At 36.4% G+C, this 16,599-nt stretch overlaps 1 protein-coding gene and 1 long non-coding RNA gene across 3 annotated transcripts in view; one reads left to right on the top strand and one right to left on the bottom strand.

The window, feature by feature from the left end:
• Positions 1 to 16,599, bottom strand: part of LOC134663736 (protein retinal degeneration B) — a 427,614-nt gene that overhangs the window by 407,407 nt on the left and 3,608 nt on the right. The window contains exon 2 of one of the 2 annotated variants that reach the window (XR_010098172.1): positions 6,546 to 15,746. Coding sequence is in view for 1 of the 2 variants with exons in the window: in XM_063520205.1 (XP_063376275.1) it covers positions 12,197 to 15,709 (3,513 nt within the window). In the remaining variant the exon portion in view is untranslated. Of the gene's footprint in view, positions 1 to 4,743; positions 15,747 to 16,599 lie in introns of those variants that run through there. The other variant, XM_063520205.1, reaches the window with a different exon arrangement.
• LOC134664014 (uncharacterized) overlaps positions 55 to 16,599 on the top strand; it is a 66,502-nt gene continuing 49,957 nt past the window's right edge. The window contains exon 1 of the long non-coding RNA XR_010098192.1: positions 55 to 3,159. This is a non-coding gene — a long non-coding RNA (uncharacterized LOC134664014). The remainder of the gene's footprint in view (positions 3,160 to 16,599) is intronic.

Raw genomic sequence — 16,599 nt, 5'->3', positions numbered from 1 at the left:
GGTGTCGCCACTCACCGTCAGCTCGCCACAAGCTGCCCCTGCGGGGTCATTATTATTATTATTCAGAGCCCACTGTGTCCCACTGCTGGGCAAAGGCCTCCCCCCTCTTTCTCCACTCGTCTCTATTTAGTGCAATATCTGGCCAGCCTCTCAAGAAGGAGTCCAAGTTATCCCGCCATCGCCGACGAGGCCTGCCGGCTCCCCGGTTAGACTCGTGGGGCTCCCACTCTGTGGTTAACTTGGCCCACAAGTCGTCCGGCATTCGGCAGACATGACCAGCCCAGTCCCATTTTAACTTGGCCGCTTTCCGAGCTACGTCTATTATTCGAGTTTTAGTATAATTATCAGATGTTAATTTTACTTAGGCTTGTATAATAGGAAGTTATCGAGATTTTCCACAAAAAGCGTAGAAATTTTAAGTGATTAAAACGATAGACGTCAATTACCCGTAAAAAAAGTAATACTCACCAATAATACCAATCATCTCCATTCAATAACTGGAGTCGCCTCGCCTTTAAGAGCGTACCCCTCTGCCGAAAAACTTGCACAATTGTGCAAACTTTTGTATGGACTGACATGGCTATTTGTACGTTACGTACAAATCATGTAGAAATAGCAATACATTTGACGTCCCCTCCCCCGCAGAAATCGGCAGACTGTTTCGTAAAGAAAATGACAGCGATGACATCTCCAGTTACTAAATTCTCTAAACTTATAAAATAATTACAAGCGACAGAGACGGAGCTGTACCTAGTTGAAATTAAACATGAATTAGTACATTTATTCTTCTGCTCGCCAACAGATAGCTGCTATCGCTCATGATAAGTTGAGTGCAATGTTGTCTGTAGACCGCGTTAGCGATCAGCAATAATTACTCAACTTGGCATAATTGTTTATAAATACATATACATATAAATGAAATTTACTAAAATTTAAGATGTTTAAATAATTCTATGTTTTATATAATGGTTTTAACGTTGTACCTATTGCTGACTGAGATGAAGATATGAATGAAATAACTCGCATAAATATCGTACAGTATGCATACAAAATTGAATTACATTATAAAAAAAACTACTCGAGTTTTGCTCATACGTACCTACTGATGTGTTGTTGGAAACTTACCAATATTGCGAAATTTCCACATGGTAAAATTTCGGATATTCTCATATTTTTGTATGAGAATAAAAATTTACCATTCAATGAAACTTTCCCTTGTTTTCTTAAAAATGTTGCTAAAATTTCTGCAAACTTTTCCAACTTTTAGGAAATTACACAATTACACATCTGTAGGTACTCAACGACACACGGTAGACAACATGGCGCCGTTTATTCTGACCTTCACACCAAGTGAAAACAAATTACACACATTGTTTTACCGACAGTTTATCAAGATAAATATCTACATTCTGAAATGTTTCACTGTGGATACGATACATTACCTTAAGGTCGTTTGTACTACGAGTGTACAGTACAGTACGTCTCTACACATTCTTATGAAGTAAATTAGTAATACCTAGGTACATACTATAAATGTATTAGGTTAGGGTATATAATATATAGTTTAATATTGTAAGAATATTATTTTTAAGAAAGATTATTACGAAATGCTTAAAGTACAAGTAGATCTCATAATAGAAAGTACTATATTGTGTTACATATTATTTCCTTAATACAATGTACTATTAATTTATTTTTATAAATACATGCAGATGCAATGAAAATTGGTGCGTGTTGCTTTCTATATACTTGTTATTGCTCATAAGATGCGTCCAGATTAGCAAATATGTACATGTTTGCAAGCTCACATAAGCACGTAATCTACAGCAAACGTTATTCGCAGTGCATTGGTTTGATCTGGACACACCTTTACTGTAGATGGGATAGTAAGAGAGTAATATAAATATTTGTAGAGAAGAGCAAATAGACGCACGAATTTTATCCTTTGCTTAAAAGTGAATATATTGTTTACGTGCCAAATTCATTATATTTTACAAGCATTTAACTTGCAATGTATGTATGTTCCCATTATTTATTTTACGATGTACCTACTTATCACTTACTCGTTTACCTACGGCAGAAAAACAGGAAGAGGAACAACAGTAATAATACTGAATTCTGTAAACGAGTTTGGGAATTTAGGTAATACTTCAACAAATTTATTTCTTATGTATAATATCTACATCTACGTAGGTATTATTTACCAAGGATGCTGCCAACAATTGTGCATGCCATCTTAATGATCACTGAAACGATAAAGCAATTGGATTAATATATGGTAAAATATTATTGTAAGGCAGCTTAACAAAATCGGCCCTTGTTTTGAAAATTGTCCTTAAGACGAAACAGGAGCTGAGATTTGAATATTTTAGGTATATATGCCTGTCTAGCTAACGGAAGCGGCTCCTAAAACTAGTGCGATAAGGACAAGGCGAAAAAAACTACGTAAAAATCTCAAAAATCGAGGTTTCGTACTCGACTGTTTCCTCCTCCAAAACTTAATCAATCGTAACCAAATTTGGAAATCTAAATGATTATGAAATTATCTGTGTCGGACCGTTTTGCTTTTTTAGCTAATTGATATCAGTTTTGAATACCACGCTTCTTATTGAGGCAGGGCTCTAGCGCCTTAAAAACCAAAAATATCAAAAAAAGCAAAACGGCCCGACACAGATATTGATCACTGCTCTGCTCTAGCTTTAAAACCCACGGAGGAAACAGTCGAGTACGTTTGTATGGAGAAACGACCACTCCTGTTGGCTCTTAAAATCTCGGCTATTAGTTGTAAAGGTATTCTTTGTGATTCGATAGCCGCACTATTCTTCAGATAAATTCAACATCTTGATTCCTGGGGGCCGATTTTTGAATTTCGATCGTTCGATTTCGTCACTCGAAAATCGGTGGAAAACGGCGAAATGCTAATTTTTGAAATTCGAGCGATATAAATTGGGAATCTAGTGCAGTGGTTCTTAACCTTTTCAGTCCGGTCACCCCTATGACTAACTAGGGAACCTGATTTTACCCCTCCTCCCATTGGTAATAAAAAATAAAACGTGTACGTTTGTTGTATTGTTATATTAGGTTAGCCTATTACCCCCGTAAAATACCAGTTTTACCCCCACGGGGGTAATTACCCCCAGGTTAAGAACCACTGATCTAGTGGTATTGACCACTCGTTTTCAATTATATTATTAGAATTTAAATGCCTAGTAGTGGAGATATTATTGCATGAAATACACGAAATCGAGCGGTCGAATTTCAAAACTCGGCCCCCTGTTGTTGTTGACATTGTAGTAGATCTATGTCGATTGTTTTTTTTTTCAGTATTGGATGAATCTAATTTAAATCTATACATACCTATTGCGAATTTATTTATTTCATTTGAATAATATTTATGCCCCTACCTTAAGTACCTAATTAGTCATGTAAATTATATTAAGCTGTGTGTGTATATAATATTAACCTTTTTTATCAAAATGATTAGGGGCTGTCCATAAATTACGTCATCGATTTTTGCCCCCCTCCCCCTAAAATCATCCAAAAATCATGCTTCGAATGACTCGAATTTGAAATGACGTAATTTATGAATAGCCCCTTATTGGGTTTGCCGTTTTGTTTAACTATTATAATTATACTTACGTAGACTTTTTTGACAAATTTTTGTTTATCCCTAAGGCATAAATCATCTAGGTACCTAATCTTTCAACCTCGTTCTGGTTAGCCAGGTTAAAAAGCCCTTAATATGACTATTAAAATAATTTTAGTTGCACAGAGGCTCGTTGAAAAATTCCATCTATGTAGGCATACCTAATCATAATTTACTTCCTGGGTGGACGAATCCATCATGGCTCCTCTACACGATGGGCCAACGCCGACCACTCCAAGGGACGCATTTATGCGTTAGAGGGAGCAAGTGATATTGTTATCTCGTTCTACCGCATGGCTGCGTCCCTTGGAGTGGTCAGTGTTGACCCATCGTGTAGAGGAGCCGTCACAGTAGCGCCGCACCCAGCAACCACAACTTACACGCGTGTTATTACACGATCATTACTCCATTTTCGTTAGCAGACTACACGGCTTGCTCTCAGTACATTTAAGCATACACGATTTCATAGCCCTAAATCCACCATTATTAAATGAATAGGTACCTACTACCTACCTAATGAAAAAAATTGTTTGCAGAGTTTTTTTTGTAAGAAATGTTTTATCCTATCTTGGTTTACATCAAAATCGTTTCAGATGACGTTTCTCCGCATTGTCGTGGTGTCGTCTGGCCGGGGAACTGCGCAATACGAGTACTCAACATTTATTACATTATAAATATACCTATAATACAGATATGACGTAAATCTGGCTCACTGCCCATTTCCCTGGACAGGCGCCGAGTCTCAATTTTTTACCCCCGTATGTTTATGTAACATTTTGAAACTGTAAATAAAGATTTCATATTATTTGGAAATATGTTTTAATTTAATCCTGGATTAGTTCAGGTAATACCTAATACTCCTGTTGCTCTAAGGATGGTATTCCACCTATCCAATTTCTTTATCCAATGTGTATTGCGTCTCACATTTTGCTTTAATGAGAGAGCACTGACATTGGCAAAGAAATTGGACAGGTGGAATACCACCCTAAGTCACTGATATTCGCTCACGAGTCATGTAACGTAACGTACCTATCTTTGTTATCCCGCAGTAGGTATTTGTGACAATTTTCTTTCGTTGCATTTAAATAAAACAAGAGTTGCCAACAACAATAATTTATTTACCCACACATTTATGCACACAAAGATTTAAAAGCTAGCACAGCACTTATTCGAATTAATAAATTAACACCGATCACGGAATTTCTAACAACATTTGCGAAACTACGTAGGTACATAGGTATTAGACTAGTAAAAATATGACCATAGACGACCTACACCGGAAAAATAAAATTAAATATAAGTACCTAATAATTAACACTTGATTCACACCTTACGAAAAAGATCAGCGGTCGTATGATTGACGGAGATATCCACGTGATAGGAAGTGCGACAGAGAGGCAACACGTCGAACGTGGTAGGCCCTCTGATAAAGCAAACATCACCTTTTATACTGCGCGGTGTAAAGAGGCAAAAGCCCGATTTAGACGATGCGAGAACTCGCATGCGAGTTTCATACCATTGCGGGTTTTGATTGGTCGGTTGAATTGGACGTAATCCACAGTCCGCAATGTAACTAAAATCGCGTGCGAGTTCGCGTGCCGTCTAAATCAGCCCAAACGCTAATTATCACGCTGTCACGTAGACCATCATATCGGTACTGCGCCCTGTACCGGCCTATATTCGACGTAAGGGGTCACACGTTTAGGGGGAGGGAGGGGTCAAGAAAATGTGACATATTGTGACATGGGGGAGGGAGGAGACAAACTTTGTGACGTCACTTTGACTTCATCAGTAACCGAAAATTTATTTAAATTATTTTATTCGCTGTACATTTTAATTACAAATTTTTAAAACGATAATCGTTTTTATTCGTTTAATTTTCTTTCCTACGTCGACGTAAGGGGTCACACGTTTAGGGGGAGGGAGGGGTCAAGAAAATGTGACATATTGTGACATGGGGGAGGGAGGAGACAAACTTTGTGACGTCACTTTGACTTCATCAGTAACCGAAAATTTATTTAAATTATTTTATTCGCTGTACATTTTAATTACAAATTTTTAAAACGATAATCGTTTTTATTCGTTTAATTTTCTTTCCTAACCAGTTTTGGGTTATAAAATTACTAATATTTATATCGCCAAAAATATTTTGATAAAATATTAATAATACTTAGGTACTTACTTAATTCGATTTGGCGATTTCGTAGAAAAAAATGTGACGTCATACTACGGGGGAGGGGTTTGCCAAATGTGACCAAGTGTGACAAGGAGGGGGGAGGGGTCAAAAACCTAGAAATTCGTGTAACGTAATTAATGGATGACCCCTAACTTGGCCTCTTCCCAGTAACTAAATGGACGAATACTTTTCGTCGGATCTACATGAATCATGTTTACGAGTCTGTGCGGAAAGAGAAGAGTCGTGGAATATAAGGGAACCAATACATTCAGTTCAGAATCATACTCTTCTCTTTCAGATTTCCGTGCATGATCGTATTTATGTTTACAAGAACTTGTCCCTTAAGGGCTCGTACACTTGCGCAGTAATCTTAGGCGTAAAGTTACTGATGAACCGGTGGAAATTTTCCAAAATTGGGACCTTTTTGACATCAAGGACATTTCGGGATAATCGAAAATCCTCTTACCAAAATGGAAACTTCCTTGATTTCTTGTAAAATTATTCAGAAATCCTGATAACATTCCACAACCTGCTCTCTTGCTTCAAAATTACCTTGACGCATTCTTATACTCTTAACAATAAAGTCGCGTCAAGATCATTCTCGATCGCTTATTAGCAACTATTGCTTCTGACTGTACCTACTCATGTTAATAATATGAGACAAGTGAACGTCATAGAATTTGGTAGGTAGTTAAGTATAGTAGGTTACCTACCTACTCGTACGTTTTTCTACTAACGCAAACTGTTTATTCGTGAGTTTCAAGGATAATTTCATGAATAAAATCGAGGACGGCTTTTAGACTGATTGCATTGTTTGTTTACATTATTCGGTAGGATTTACGTTTATTGTAGATTCCCCGTGGGGAAATAGGTAGGTATTTAGCGTTAGAGATTACTAATGATTAATAATAATAAAAACTACACGCTTTACTCTAAAACGAGTAGTTAACAATAGGCGTATACCTGTTTTTAAACTTTTCATTCGCCTATTTTATCGTTTTACTTTCGGAGGTCTTTACAAAACGGTGTAGGTACCTACTTTTCGAAATAAGATTTTACATTGATTCCAGAAAAAACGAATAGGTAACCAAAAAGAGAAAAAATATAAACAAAAGCCGGCTATCGGCAGGTACTTAGATAATTTTAGAGTTATGTTTACTTTATGGATTATAAACACTAAATACATCATACGATCGAGCGCCGTAGATTTAATCTCTAATTTAGAAGGAACGGGCCGCGGCATGAAGCCATACTAATAAACTAGCGAGGTGCTTACACAGGAAGATCCACACAATCCAATTCAGTTATGCCTGACCTAAACATATACTGTATAATAGTGCTTGATATAGGTATATAGGATTCGTTTTCATAGCGCCGTATGCATAGAGATTTAGAATCGACATGGATACCTGCAATATATGCATTCCATGGCTCACATGGTCGTTTAATGCTATCTGCAGCAGTTCAAATTTTAGTTAGGTATTACTTACCTATTTAAGTATTTAATTAAACAAGTAACAATTGAAAAAAAAAGGCTTGTTCGTACTGCCAAGAGTATTATGATTTTTTTTTCTTTTGAAGAACTTAACTAAGGTTTACTCGGGTAATACCGAATGTCAAAATCTGTCGGATAATTCCGAAAAGAGACTTTTATTATGATGGAATTTGGCTGAATTTCGGAATTATCCGACATTCGGTATTACCCGAATACATCTTATTGCTTGAACTTTTTTGGAAAAAGTTTAATTTTGAGTTCTAATAAAGCTGTAATGTGTTGTCTTTATTTTTTCAGCGACTTACGGTGTTATGGAACCCTCTGATCCTTCTTCGTGATACAAAGCCACGTTTATTGTTTACCAACGAGCCAACTGGAAATCCGATATGCGAATAATATTACGAAGGTATGTGCTTTATTTGAATTTTATTGATAATACTTTTGCACGCCTACATGCAGGCTAGATACACAGTTCCTTTTATACCCACTACTGTAACAACCTTCACACACTGTATAAAAGGAAGTAAAACTTCTGATTACGCGTATGTAATGGGAGTTGCTCAGCAAGTACTAAGTACATTAACATTTTACTAACATATATAATTATTTTTTCTTATCACATTATGTCATTAAAAATGTGAGGGTAACTAACATGGCCGAGTGATTATCTTATAAACACTTGCCAAATTACAGGCTTAAAGAATTATACAAATTGGCATTTCTTATAATATTCCTCAGGATTTATAAATACAGTATAACTATAGTATAAAAAATAAAAACCTGCACCTATAACAAAATCAGGTTTTTGTGTAATTACCTACACATTTCATTTATTAGTGTTAAACTTAAAGACCCGTCACCATATTTATTTGGGAAAGTAGCGATGCTATCACCAATTATTGTGTTACCACGAGTCCAGGCATAATAAAATAACTAATAAGAGTTTTAAAGACTAGTCCTTCTGAGTTTTAGAGAATATTTCAAGCGTGTTTTTGACTTGGTTTAGTCTTATACTATAGGTTTGTGATTTCGGGATATCAACAGTTGTGGCTAAGTACATATTTCATAAGTCAAGCAATAATCATACAAATTATTTATCTGTAATATAAAGTTTTTAAAGTTTAGGTAAGTAAATATATTTCAGAAAAAGTTAAACATTTACGTGAGGATCTAAATATTAGTCCTTATTTGTATCAATAATTGTCCAATTTTATTATTGTAATCTGAACCGCCAATCTTTCAGCAACTTATCAATATAAATAAAAAATAATGTGACGGAATACCTTAGTCAGCGGAATGAAGGGAAACGTAAGTACATACATATAGTATGTATTTGTCTTCTATCATTTTTTATTTATATTCTAATGGCATTGGCAGGTCACACCACACTACCTACATCATCTCAATCATCTGAGACTCTGGCAACAATAAAAAAAAATCTTAACATTTTTCCACTTGGTCAAGCAAATCTTGTCAGTAGAAAAAGGCGCGAAATTCAAATCTTCTATGGGTCGATAACCCTACGCGCCTACATTTTTTAAATTTGCCGCTTTTTTCTACTGACAAAATTTGCTTGACCATCTATAGTAAATGTATTAGATTAGGCAAAGGGTGTAACATTATTTGGCAGAATGTTTATTGCCTGTTTTTTTTATTTATCTGACATTAATATTATACACAGTGATGTTATTCAAGTTGAAAATATGAATTAAACAACATTAATTAATTCCAAAACGTCTCATAATAGTATAATTATATCTGAATCAGGAATATATTCAACTACTTTTAAGTTTTATGTTACAATTATAATTACTTTAAATTACTATGTAAATTAATGCTGTCTACAAAAATAAATCTATTAGATAATAGGTAGGTTTATTATAATATCAACAATAGAAATTTTAAATGCCAATATATTACAAATAGAGAATAATAAAAAGTTATTACAAATATACATATTTTATGACTTAGAATTTAGTATTTAATTGAAATATATTATGCCAAAATTATATTTTGGCGGCGGGGCCCGTGAGAACATACATGGACGCTAACCCCCCCGCGCGTCCCGCGCGTCGATTCTATTTTGCTGCGTTGTGGGATTAGCCATCCAAGTGTGTTCCCACAAATTTATAATATTATCGACCAATACAATATCTACCGAAAGTTATATTCATACACGAAACCCAAGATAAAATACATGTAGGTATAACATAATACATTTAATAAAATAAACTTTAAAGCACTTTGGTATGTGTTACATAATTATGTCAATGTAATTATGCTCATATTTTCTTGCGGACTTAATAATATATTTGGTATATATTATTAAGTCCGCAACGCAAGGTCATGGTGTCAAAACATATAGAAATAGTTTTAGTTCTCAGAATGTTTAACAAGTCTTTGATTTCGGACAAAGGAGAGTTTTATATATTAAAAATCAACTGTGAGGATTCGAGGAAATTATTCTTAGTTTAAATAGGCATGATCTGTAAGTACTCCTCATCCCTACCGCATAAGTGTATATACAGGGCGAAATCTGGGTCGTGATTCAAACCCATTGTACTTAACTCGGTAAATTAACGCGATGTTAGGTATAAAGTTAATTTTTAAATAATTGCAGCTATTCATTAATTAATCAACAATTTAAGTATCCCAGTTAAAAACACAAATTATGGTTACCTTACAATTACTGTTAAAACCTATTTAATAAACAACTGATTAGATGAGTAAGAAATGTCAACCGTCACTGTTATGACAAAGTCAAAACTTTGAAATAAATAAAATCATTCAAAGATTGTACATTGAGTTCATTAATTCTGGTAATTTTAAAGATAATTAAGCAGAAAGATGCCCGCGGCATATCAGTTTTCAAATGTTGAGCGGTCTGACATGGTAATGTTTTATTACCAAGCACGTCGTGCTACCACTGCTCGGGATTTATTTCACCAACGTTATCGATTGATATGTTGAGAAAAGTGGTGCCTGAATTACTGCGAGAAGTGCCGGAACATTACTTGCATAACCTACACTATCAACACGATGGTGCTCCGGCTCATTTTGAACACCGAGTACGCAATTACCTCGATGAACAGTTCCCCGGGACGTTGGATTGGCCGAGGCGGCGGCGGACCCGTGGCAAGGCCTTCTCGTAGTCCCGACCTGACGCCCTTGGATTTTTTTCTCTGGGGCGAAATCAAAAGATTGGTGTACCATCGAAGAGCTTTGTCAGCGAGATATTGGAGCATTTGAAAGTGTGAAAATGAATCACTTTGCTCTCGGCAGATTTAAAAGATAACCTAAGAGGACGAGCCGAATTGTGTCGACAGCAAAACGGATCACACTTTGAGAAGCTCCTGAAGTATGTTTAAGTTGTGATCGTATTTGTTAAAAGCTTGTGGAGTCTCCGTCCCAGTGCTTGTAAATAATTTTAATAAAGTCTTTAAATTATTTTTAAACTTTTTAATTGCTTTTACACTGAATGTAAAACCGAAGATAAGTGTTATCAGTTAATTATCGTAAGTTACCACTACTTTCTTTTCGAGATTCTAGATGTTTGTCTTGTCAAGTTGTAGGGTGACCATGATCCTAAATAAGAAATTATTTTGTATTTTATTTTTGTATGTGCAAAAAAAATACAAATTAATGCACTCTAATCTACAGTGTTGTGTTCCTAATTAAGTGGCAAGTCTTATTTTTCTTTCTTGCTACACGACCCAGATTTCACCCTGTATATATACCACGAGCTGCAAAATACGTATCATTTGTAATTTGTACAATAGAACATGTTGGACTTAGTAAAGTAGGTTCTCATTACAGTTAATTTTGCAATACTATTTAAAGATTAGATTATATAGGTAACAAAATAGAACTACGGAAGCCACTAAATACCATTAGGTACCTACATAGTTAAAAAGCAATAGATAGTATGTATTAGTATTTGTGTCATCACTCGGCACTACTCGTCAGCGATTGTCCGGTCGGGTCAGCGCTCAGCGTATCATAAAACGAGGGCACTGAGGCGCTGCATATCTAGACACGTACACAGAATCTACAGGTACGACCTACGTTACATAAATGCTCAATGTCGGAACATAAATAACTTGACGTTACGTTACATACACTTATTGAAAATGTAACTTACATATTAAAATACGAACGAGAAAAACGCGTAGGTACGACTAGAACATCGACGGTCGGTTTCAATGTTCGGAGATTCCCAACAATTTTAACTATTAGTACATATACATGGTCTAAATAATAAATATCTAAATCAATAGGCTTACACCAATTTAAATCACGAGAAGTAGGTAACAAGAATTCTTACGTCTATTATGTAATTAAACAGTAGTATGGGATGCGGCATCCACGATAGGTCACAAAATACTACATTCCCAAAACTTAACTAATACCATTTGCTTTTTCAATTAATAATTAATGTTTGTAAAGAATCTTTCAAATATTCTAATAACACCTACCGTAGATAACGCATTACATACCATTACATTATTTAAAATAGTAAGGTACATAGTGACGATAGATTGTCTAGCCTTTTCTTAGCACAATACTCCATTGCTTCAGGCTTAACGGCTTTGCTTAAGAAATATGCTAGTTTATATAATGATGCATGCACAAGCATGAAAAATCTAGTAAGACTAGTACATTTCACTCAATAATACATTTTTTAAAACATAATATTGAGAAGGACAATAGGTATTAGTTGGTAACAGCCAATAGCAATGTAACAGCATTAAAGACGCATCAATATTTCAAATATAATTTAATATTGCTCACCATCTACGATGCTACTCGATCCTTTTTAATGCCTTCATCTAATTTGCATGCAAGGCCAGTGCCAAGAATGATACAGAATATGTTTGAGTTAACGGCGGCCGCGAGTCGACACGCTAGCCACTGGAGCCAGTAATCGGCGCGGCACGAGCAAGCGCGCATTTCCCCTCGCAGGCCGAACAGCGCCAGGCGACTTTAAATCGGCCAAATGAGAGGCATAACCATCACTCAAAGTCGTAGCCATATGGTTATACTTTTTACTGATGCGCCCAATTGCGTATATCTGCTTAGCGGACAATCCACAGTTGTTATATACGCTAATATCTTTTCCAGATCCATAAGCGGCATGGAGAATAATGCCGTGCTCGCTTATGAGGCTTTTTAAATGTGCCGCTTTGTGCCCTAGGGGGTCTGTTGAGAACCCATCAGAGAAAAATACTAGCCCGTGAGGAAAGTTATGCTCTGCTAACCATGACACGACTCTCCGCTGTTGCATATCAGGTCTCCCAGTGATATACAATATAAGATAACCCAAGTCTTGCCAGAAGCGTACTACGTCCACTGCACCTGCCCTAACCTTTGGGTCTCGGCCAGTCACAGATACACTCGCGGTAAAGGAGCCGTCAATACTGAAAACCACGCATTCTGTTTCAGGAGGAACAACAGCGAGATGGAAACTACAGCTTGTATGATCTCCTCTGACAACAAGTCTTAGCGGGTATATACCACAAGCCACGCTTTGTTTTTCAGTTAATGAATAGGAGATTCTACCAGTTTTATCCGTGACGACGGTAGACAACAACGTCCATTCTCCTGCTGGAGGGTCTTTCATCATATGAATATCGACTTTCTCGCCCGTTAATGTAATCATGTCCAGTGGACCATACATAAATCTGGCTGTAAACATTTGCGGGCACCCTTCCTTTACTATCACGTCATTAGCTCTATGATTGGCAGCAACATTCTTTAGTTTAACTGATGTCCTCTTTTTTATCCATTTCTCCCTCTCTTGACCGGGGTTGAACGACTGGCTATCCTTATCTTCTGAGTGACCGTATAGAGCCAAATCAAAATGTCCAACTTGGCGTAGAATAAACGCAATAACATCAGAACTCTCCCAGTAACTAGCGTGAAACAAATGAGGCAGAGCATTCATTGGGAAATTGCTTAATCCTTCTGGACAATACAAAGCATAGTCTAATCGTTTAGATCCCCACCACTTTTGTTGCAATGCATTCATAGTAATTAGTGGAATATTATCGACTAACCCACTGACTGTACTTTGCATCGATACTTCGGAAAGCCTTCTCAATACTGGAGTTGGTGGCATTTGCAAGTGATCTCCAAACAATTGTGGGTGACTCTGGATTAATTCCATTAAGTGGTATGGTTGACCGTTACCTAATGGATATTTAGCATATCTCGCAATGTTAATAGGTGGCAAATTTGTGAACCTAGCCGATAGTAAAGGCTCCACTCTAGCAGCCACTGGATCAGTCGGATGAAATAAGTTAAACACTTGTTGCACTGGTGGTTTGACAATGTCACGATATTTATCATCGGCTATTTTTCTCGATGCAACAATAACCGATAAAGGACTACCGAATGTAAAGAAATCACTGACTTCAAATTCCAGTTTGACCTGGTTATCGCTCGTGGAAGACGACCTTCGTCGCGGGGTGGGAGCTTGGAGATGAGATTTATTTATATAGTTTTCTGTTGGATCATTAGGAATGGTTATTTCGGTGTCTAAAATGCTGTTTTCACTGTCATGCCGCGACTGGTACTGCAAAGTACGACAAAGTGAGTCGTAAGCGAGTACAGCGCCCATGCTGTCACCAACTACGCAGACTTGACCACTAAATCCTTTGCCATCACTCGATTTTATAAATTCATTATAAACCGCATTTGCAGAGTTAATAGTCTTCGTTACAGACTCGGGATAATCTGGCGAATTAGTAGCAATTAAAGGAATCGCACCAATAGGAATTAAATCGTTAGTAAGAGATGGTGTTTCAATCGTAGATGGTGAACAATCAAAACTATAAGGACTCAATGTGGATAATATCCCTAAACTTTCCGTGCAAATAGATGGACACGGAACTAGCTTTATAACTATATGCCCTACAAGAGTCGGATAGTGTTGGCGCATGACAGATTCAAATGCACCCTTAAAAGTTGTTACATCTGATTTCTTAGCAGTCATATCAATATTGGCATCTAAAACGCTACCACCATGAAATACTAATATTAATACTGTTGTTTGACACGAGCCGTGAACTGGAGTGTCAGGGCCGCCGTCAATACTCTGGTGACTTTGTAAAGTACCGATTCGGCGAGAGCCTCTCTCGGATGTAACTCTTTTGAGGAATGAGGGATTAAATATGCTGTCTTCTTGGTTTTGGTCTATTTGTGTCGGTGATATATCGATGTCTCCTTCATCGAGTGAGCACATTGATGACCATTTGTTAAACGAAGATTCACAGTCGTAGAATTCATCCTCAGAACCAGTTTCCGTCTCAGATTCTCTAACGAGAGTTTCCATGCGCCAGTTAGCTGCTTGCGCTTGCAAACTCTTTATAGATCCGGAAGACGATGATCTAAGATTAGACTTGGAACTTTTGTGTTCTGATGGCGGAGTTCCCTCGGGGCTCAAATGCTTTTGCATTTTCTTTTCTAAATTATTTTTCTTTGTCACTATCGGTGTTGGCACGTCTTCATTCTTTTCCAGGCTACTCATTGTGGCAGCTAGAGATTTAGAATTGTCCTCAGAAATATCCTGCTCGTCACTGGTGTCTCCAGCCATCTTTTTCTGGAGTGCTAACTGAGTTTGTCGTTCTATTTCCCGTATATCTTCCATCGTTAAGCCGTGCCACTCGTCCTGCCAAGCCCACGCCTGGCGATGAGCGCGTAACATTGTTTTCCGCAAAGCAACATCATGAATAAATTTCTCTAGTTTGGTTTGCATGCCCCAGTATCGGAATTCTACCCTACACAGTTTGTAAGCACACATTAGTGATTTTCCATTTGGCAAAGGTTGTGGTTTTCCCTGAACTTCTCTCCAATAATCCTCTAGCCAAGACTCGGTTAGGGGCCCCCTGTTACATTTCTGAGACACAAATAGTGTTGGGTCTTCTTCTTTAACATAATCAGCGCCATAAAGTTGATCTTTCACAACATCAATAACATCAACTACTCTATTTTTTAAATCACTGCCAGATAATTTGAAGACATTTTCTTGGTGGCCATTATCAGCAAAGTAATAAGTTTCTATTTCTAATGAGAATTTTTCAACAAATGGACATGTATATCTTGTTTTTGTGTATGGATAAGCATTCCAAGCTTCCTCTGAAACTGTTAAAGCTGATTTTGGCAGTAGACTTTTAAACCATCCTGGCAAATGACTACCAACATGGTATATTTTTTGTGTGTACTGACCTTTACCTCCAGGTCCATCTTCATATGGCTCATTGACCAGGATCTCGACACCACTGCCTTCACCAGTGCTTTCTTCTTTACTTTTTTTTGCAATCATATACAGCTGCGCAATCCTGTATTCCTCTACTGTGAGAGGTAAAGGAATTCTATACTCTTTAATCAGCATCTTGACTGAGTTAGTATTTACTAAGGTCAAAAAATATCTGAAACAAAGATAAGAAAATGTTACTTGTATTGAAAATTATTGCAATAAACTTTTCATACTTTAAAATCTGGCATCTAGCTAGTCCAGACTATTCCATGAAGAACTAAGATTATGATTACAAGTAAAACAACATTTCCCATATATCCCAATAGTGGCATAGAAATTAAATAAACAATTGTCTGCAAAGAAAACATGATTGTATTAAATCTTCCTATGCGACCAATTCAGTGTGTCACAACAAAATGTTTAGAAGTCTCAGCTTATTTCAAGAATGTTTGAAGACAAAATACTTGATAATAAGTAAGTCAATAGACAAAGTTTGCCTTATGTTATTTTAGGAAATGATTATTCTTGACACTGGATGTGTATAAACAGCATTTTGTTATACTTATTATCTATCTTTATTTTTGATGGGTTGAGTTTCACACTTAAGTAAGAAGGTATTTAGCAGTTTTACTTTATACAATCCATTGAGTGACAATTTGGCACAATATAAATCCTATAATGAGGTTTTAAATGTAAGGCATACCATCAAAAACATAAATGTAAAAAAGGAGAGCCAAGTTCAATACAAAAATTATGCTTGGCTGTGGGGTTCGCCGTAAAAATAATGGAGATCTAAATGAGTGCCAAGTTCTATGCAAAATCCAAATATGTATTTATAGGAACAAAATAACATTATAAACAAGTATTAAACTCTATTTCTTTGCTTTATTGGATACCTATAACAATTGCTGTTATTTAAAAAAAATGCGAGATCTTAAAGCAGGTTAGATTTGACTTGGCCAGTTTTCATTACATCAGTCATTTTATAAAGTTATTCAACATATATATTTTGTAATTCTGATAAA

The sequence above is a fragment of the Cydia fagiglandana genome, chromosome 1 (assembly GCF_963556715.1).
Source record: "Cydia fagiglandana chromosome 1, ilCydFagi1.1, whole genome shotgun sequence".
NCBI classification, from domain to species: domain Eukaryota; kingdom Metazoa; phylum Arthropoda; class Insecta; order Lepidoptera; family Tortricidae; genus Cydia; species Cydia fagiglandana.
The sequence above is the reverse complement of the archived record's forward strand: the minus strand, read 5'-3'. Positions and strand labels throughout refer to the sequence as shown.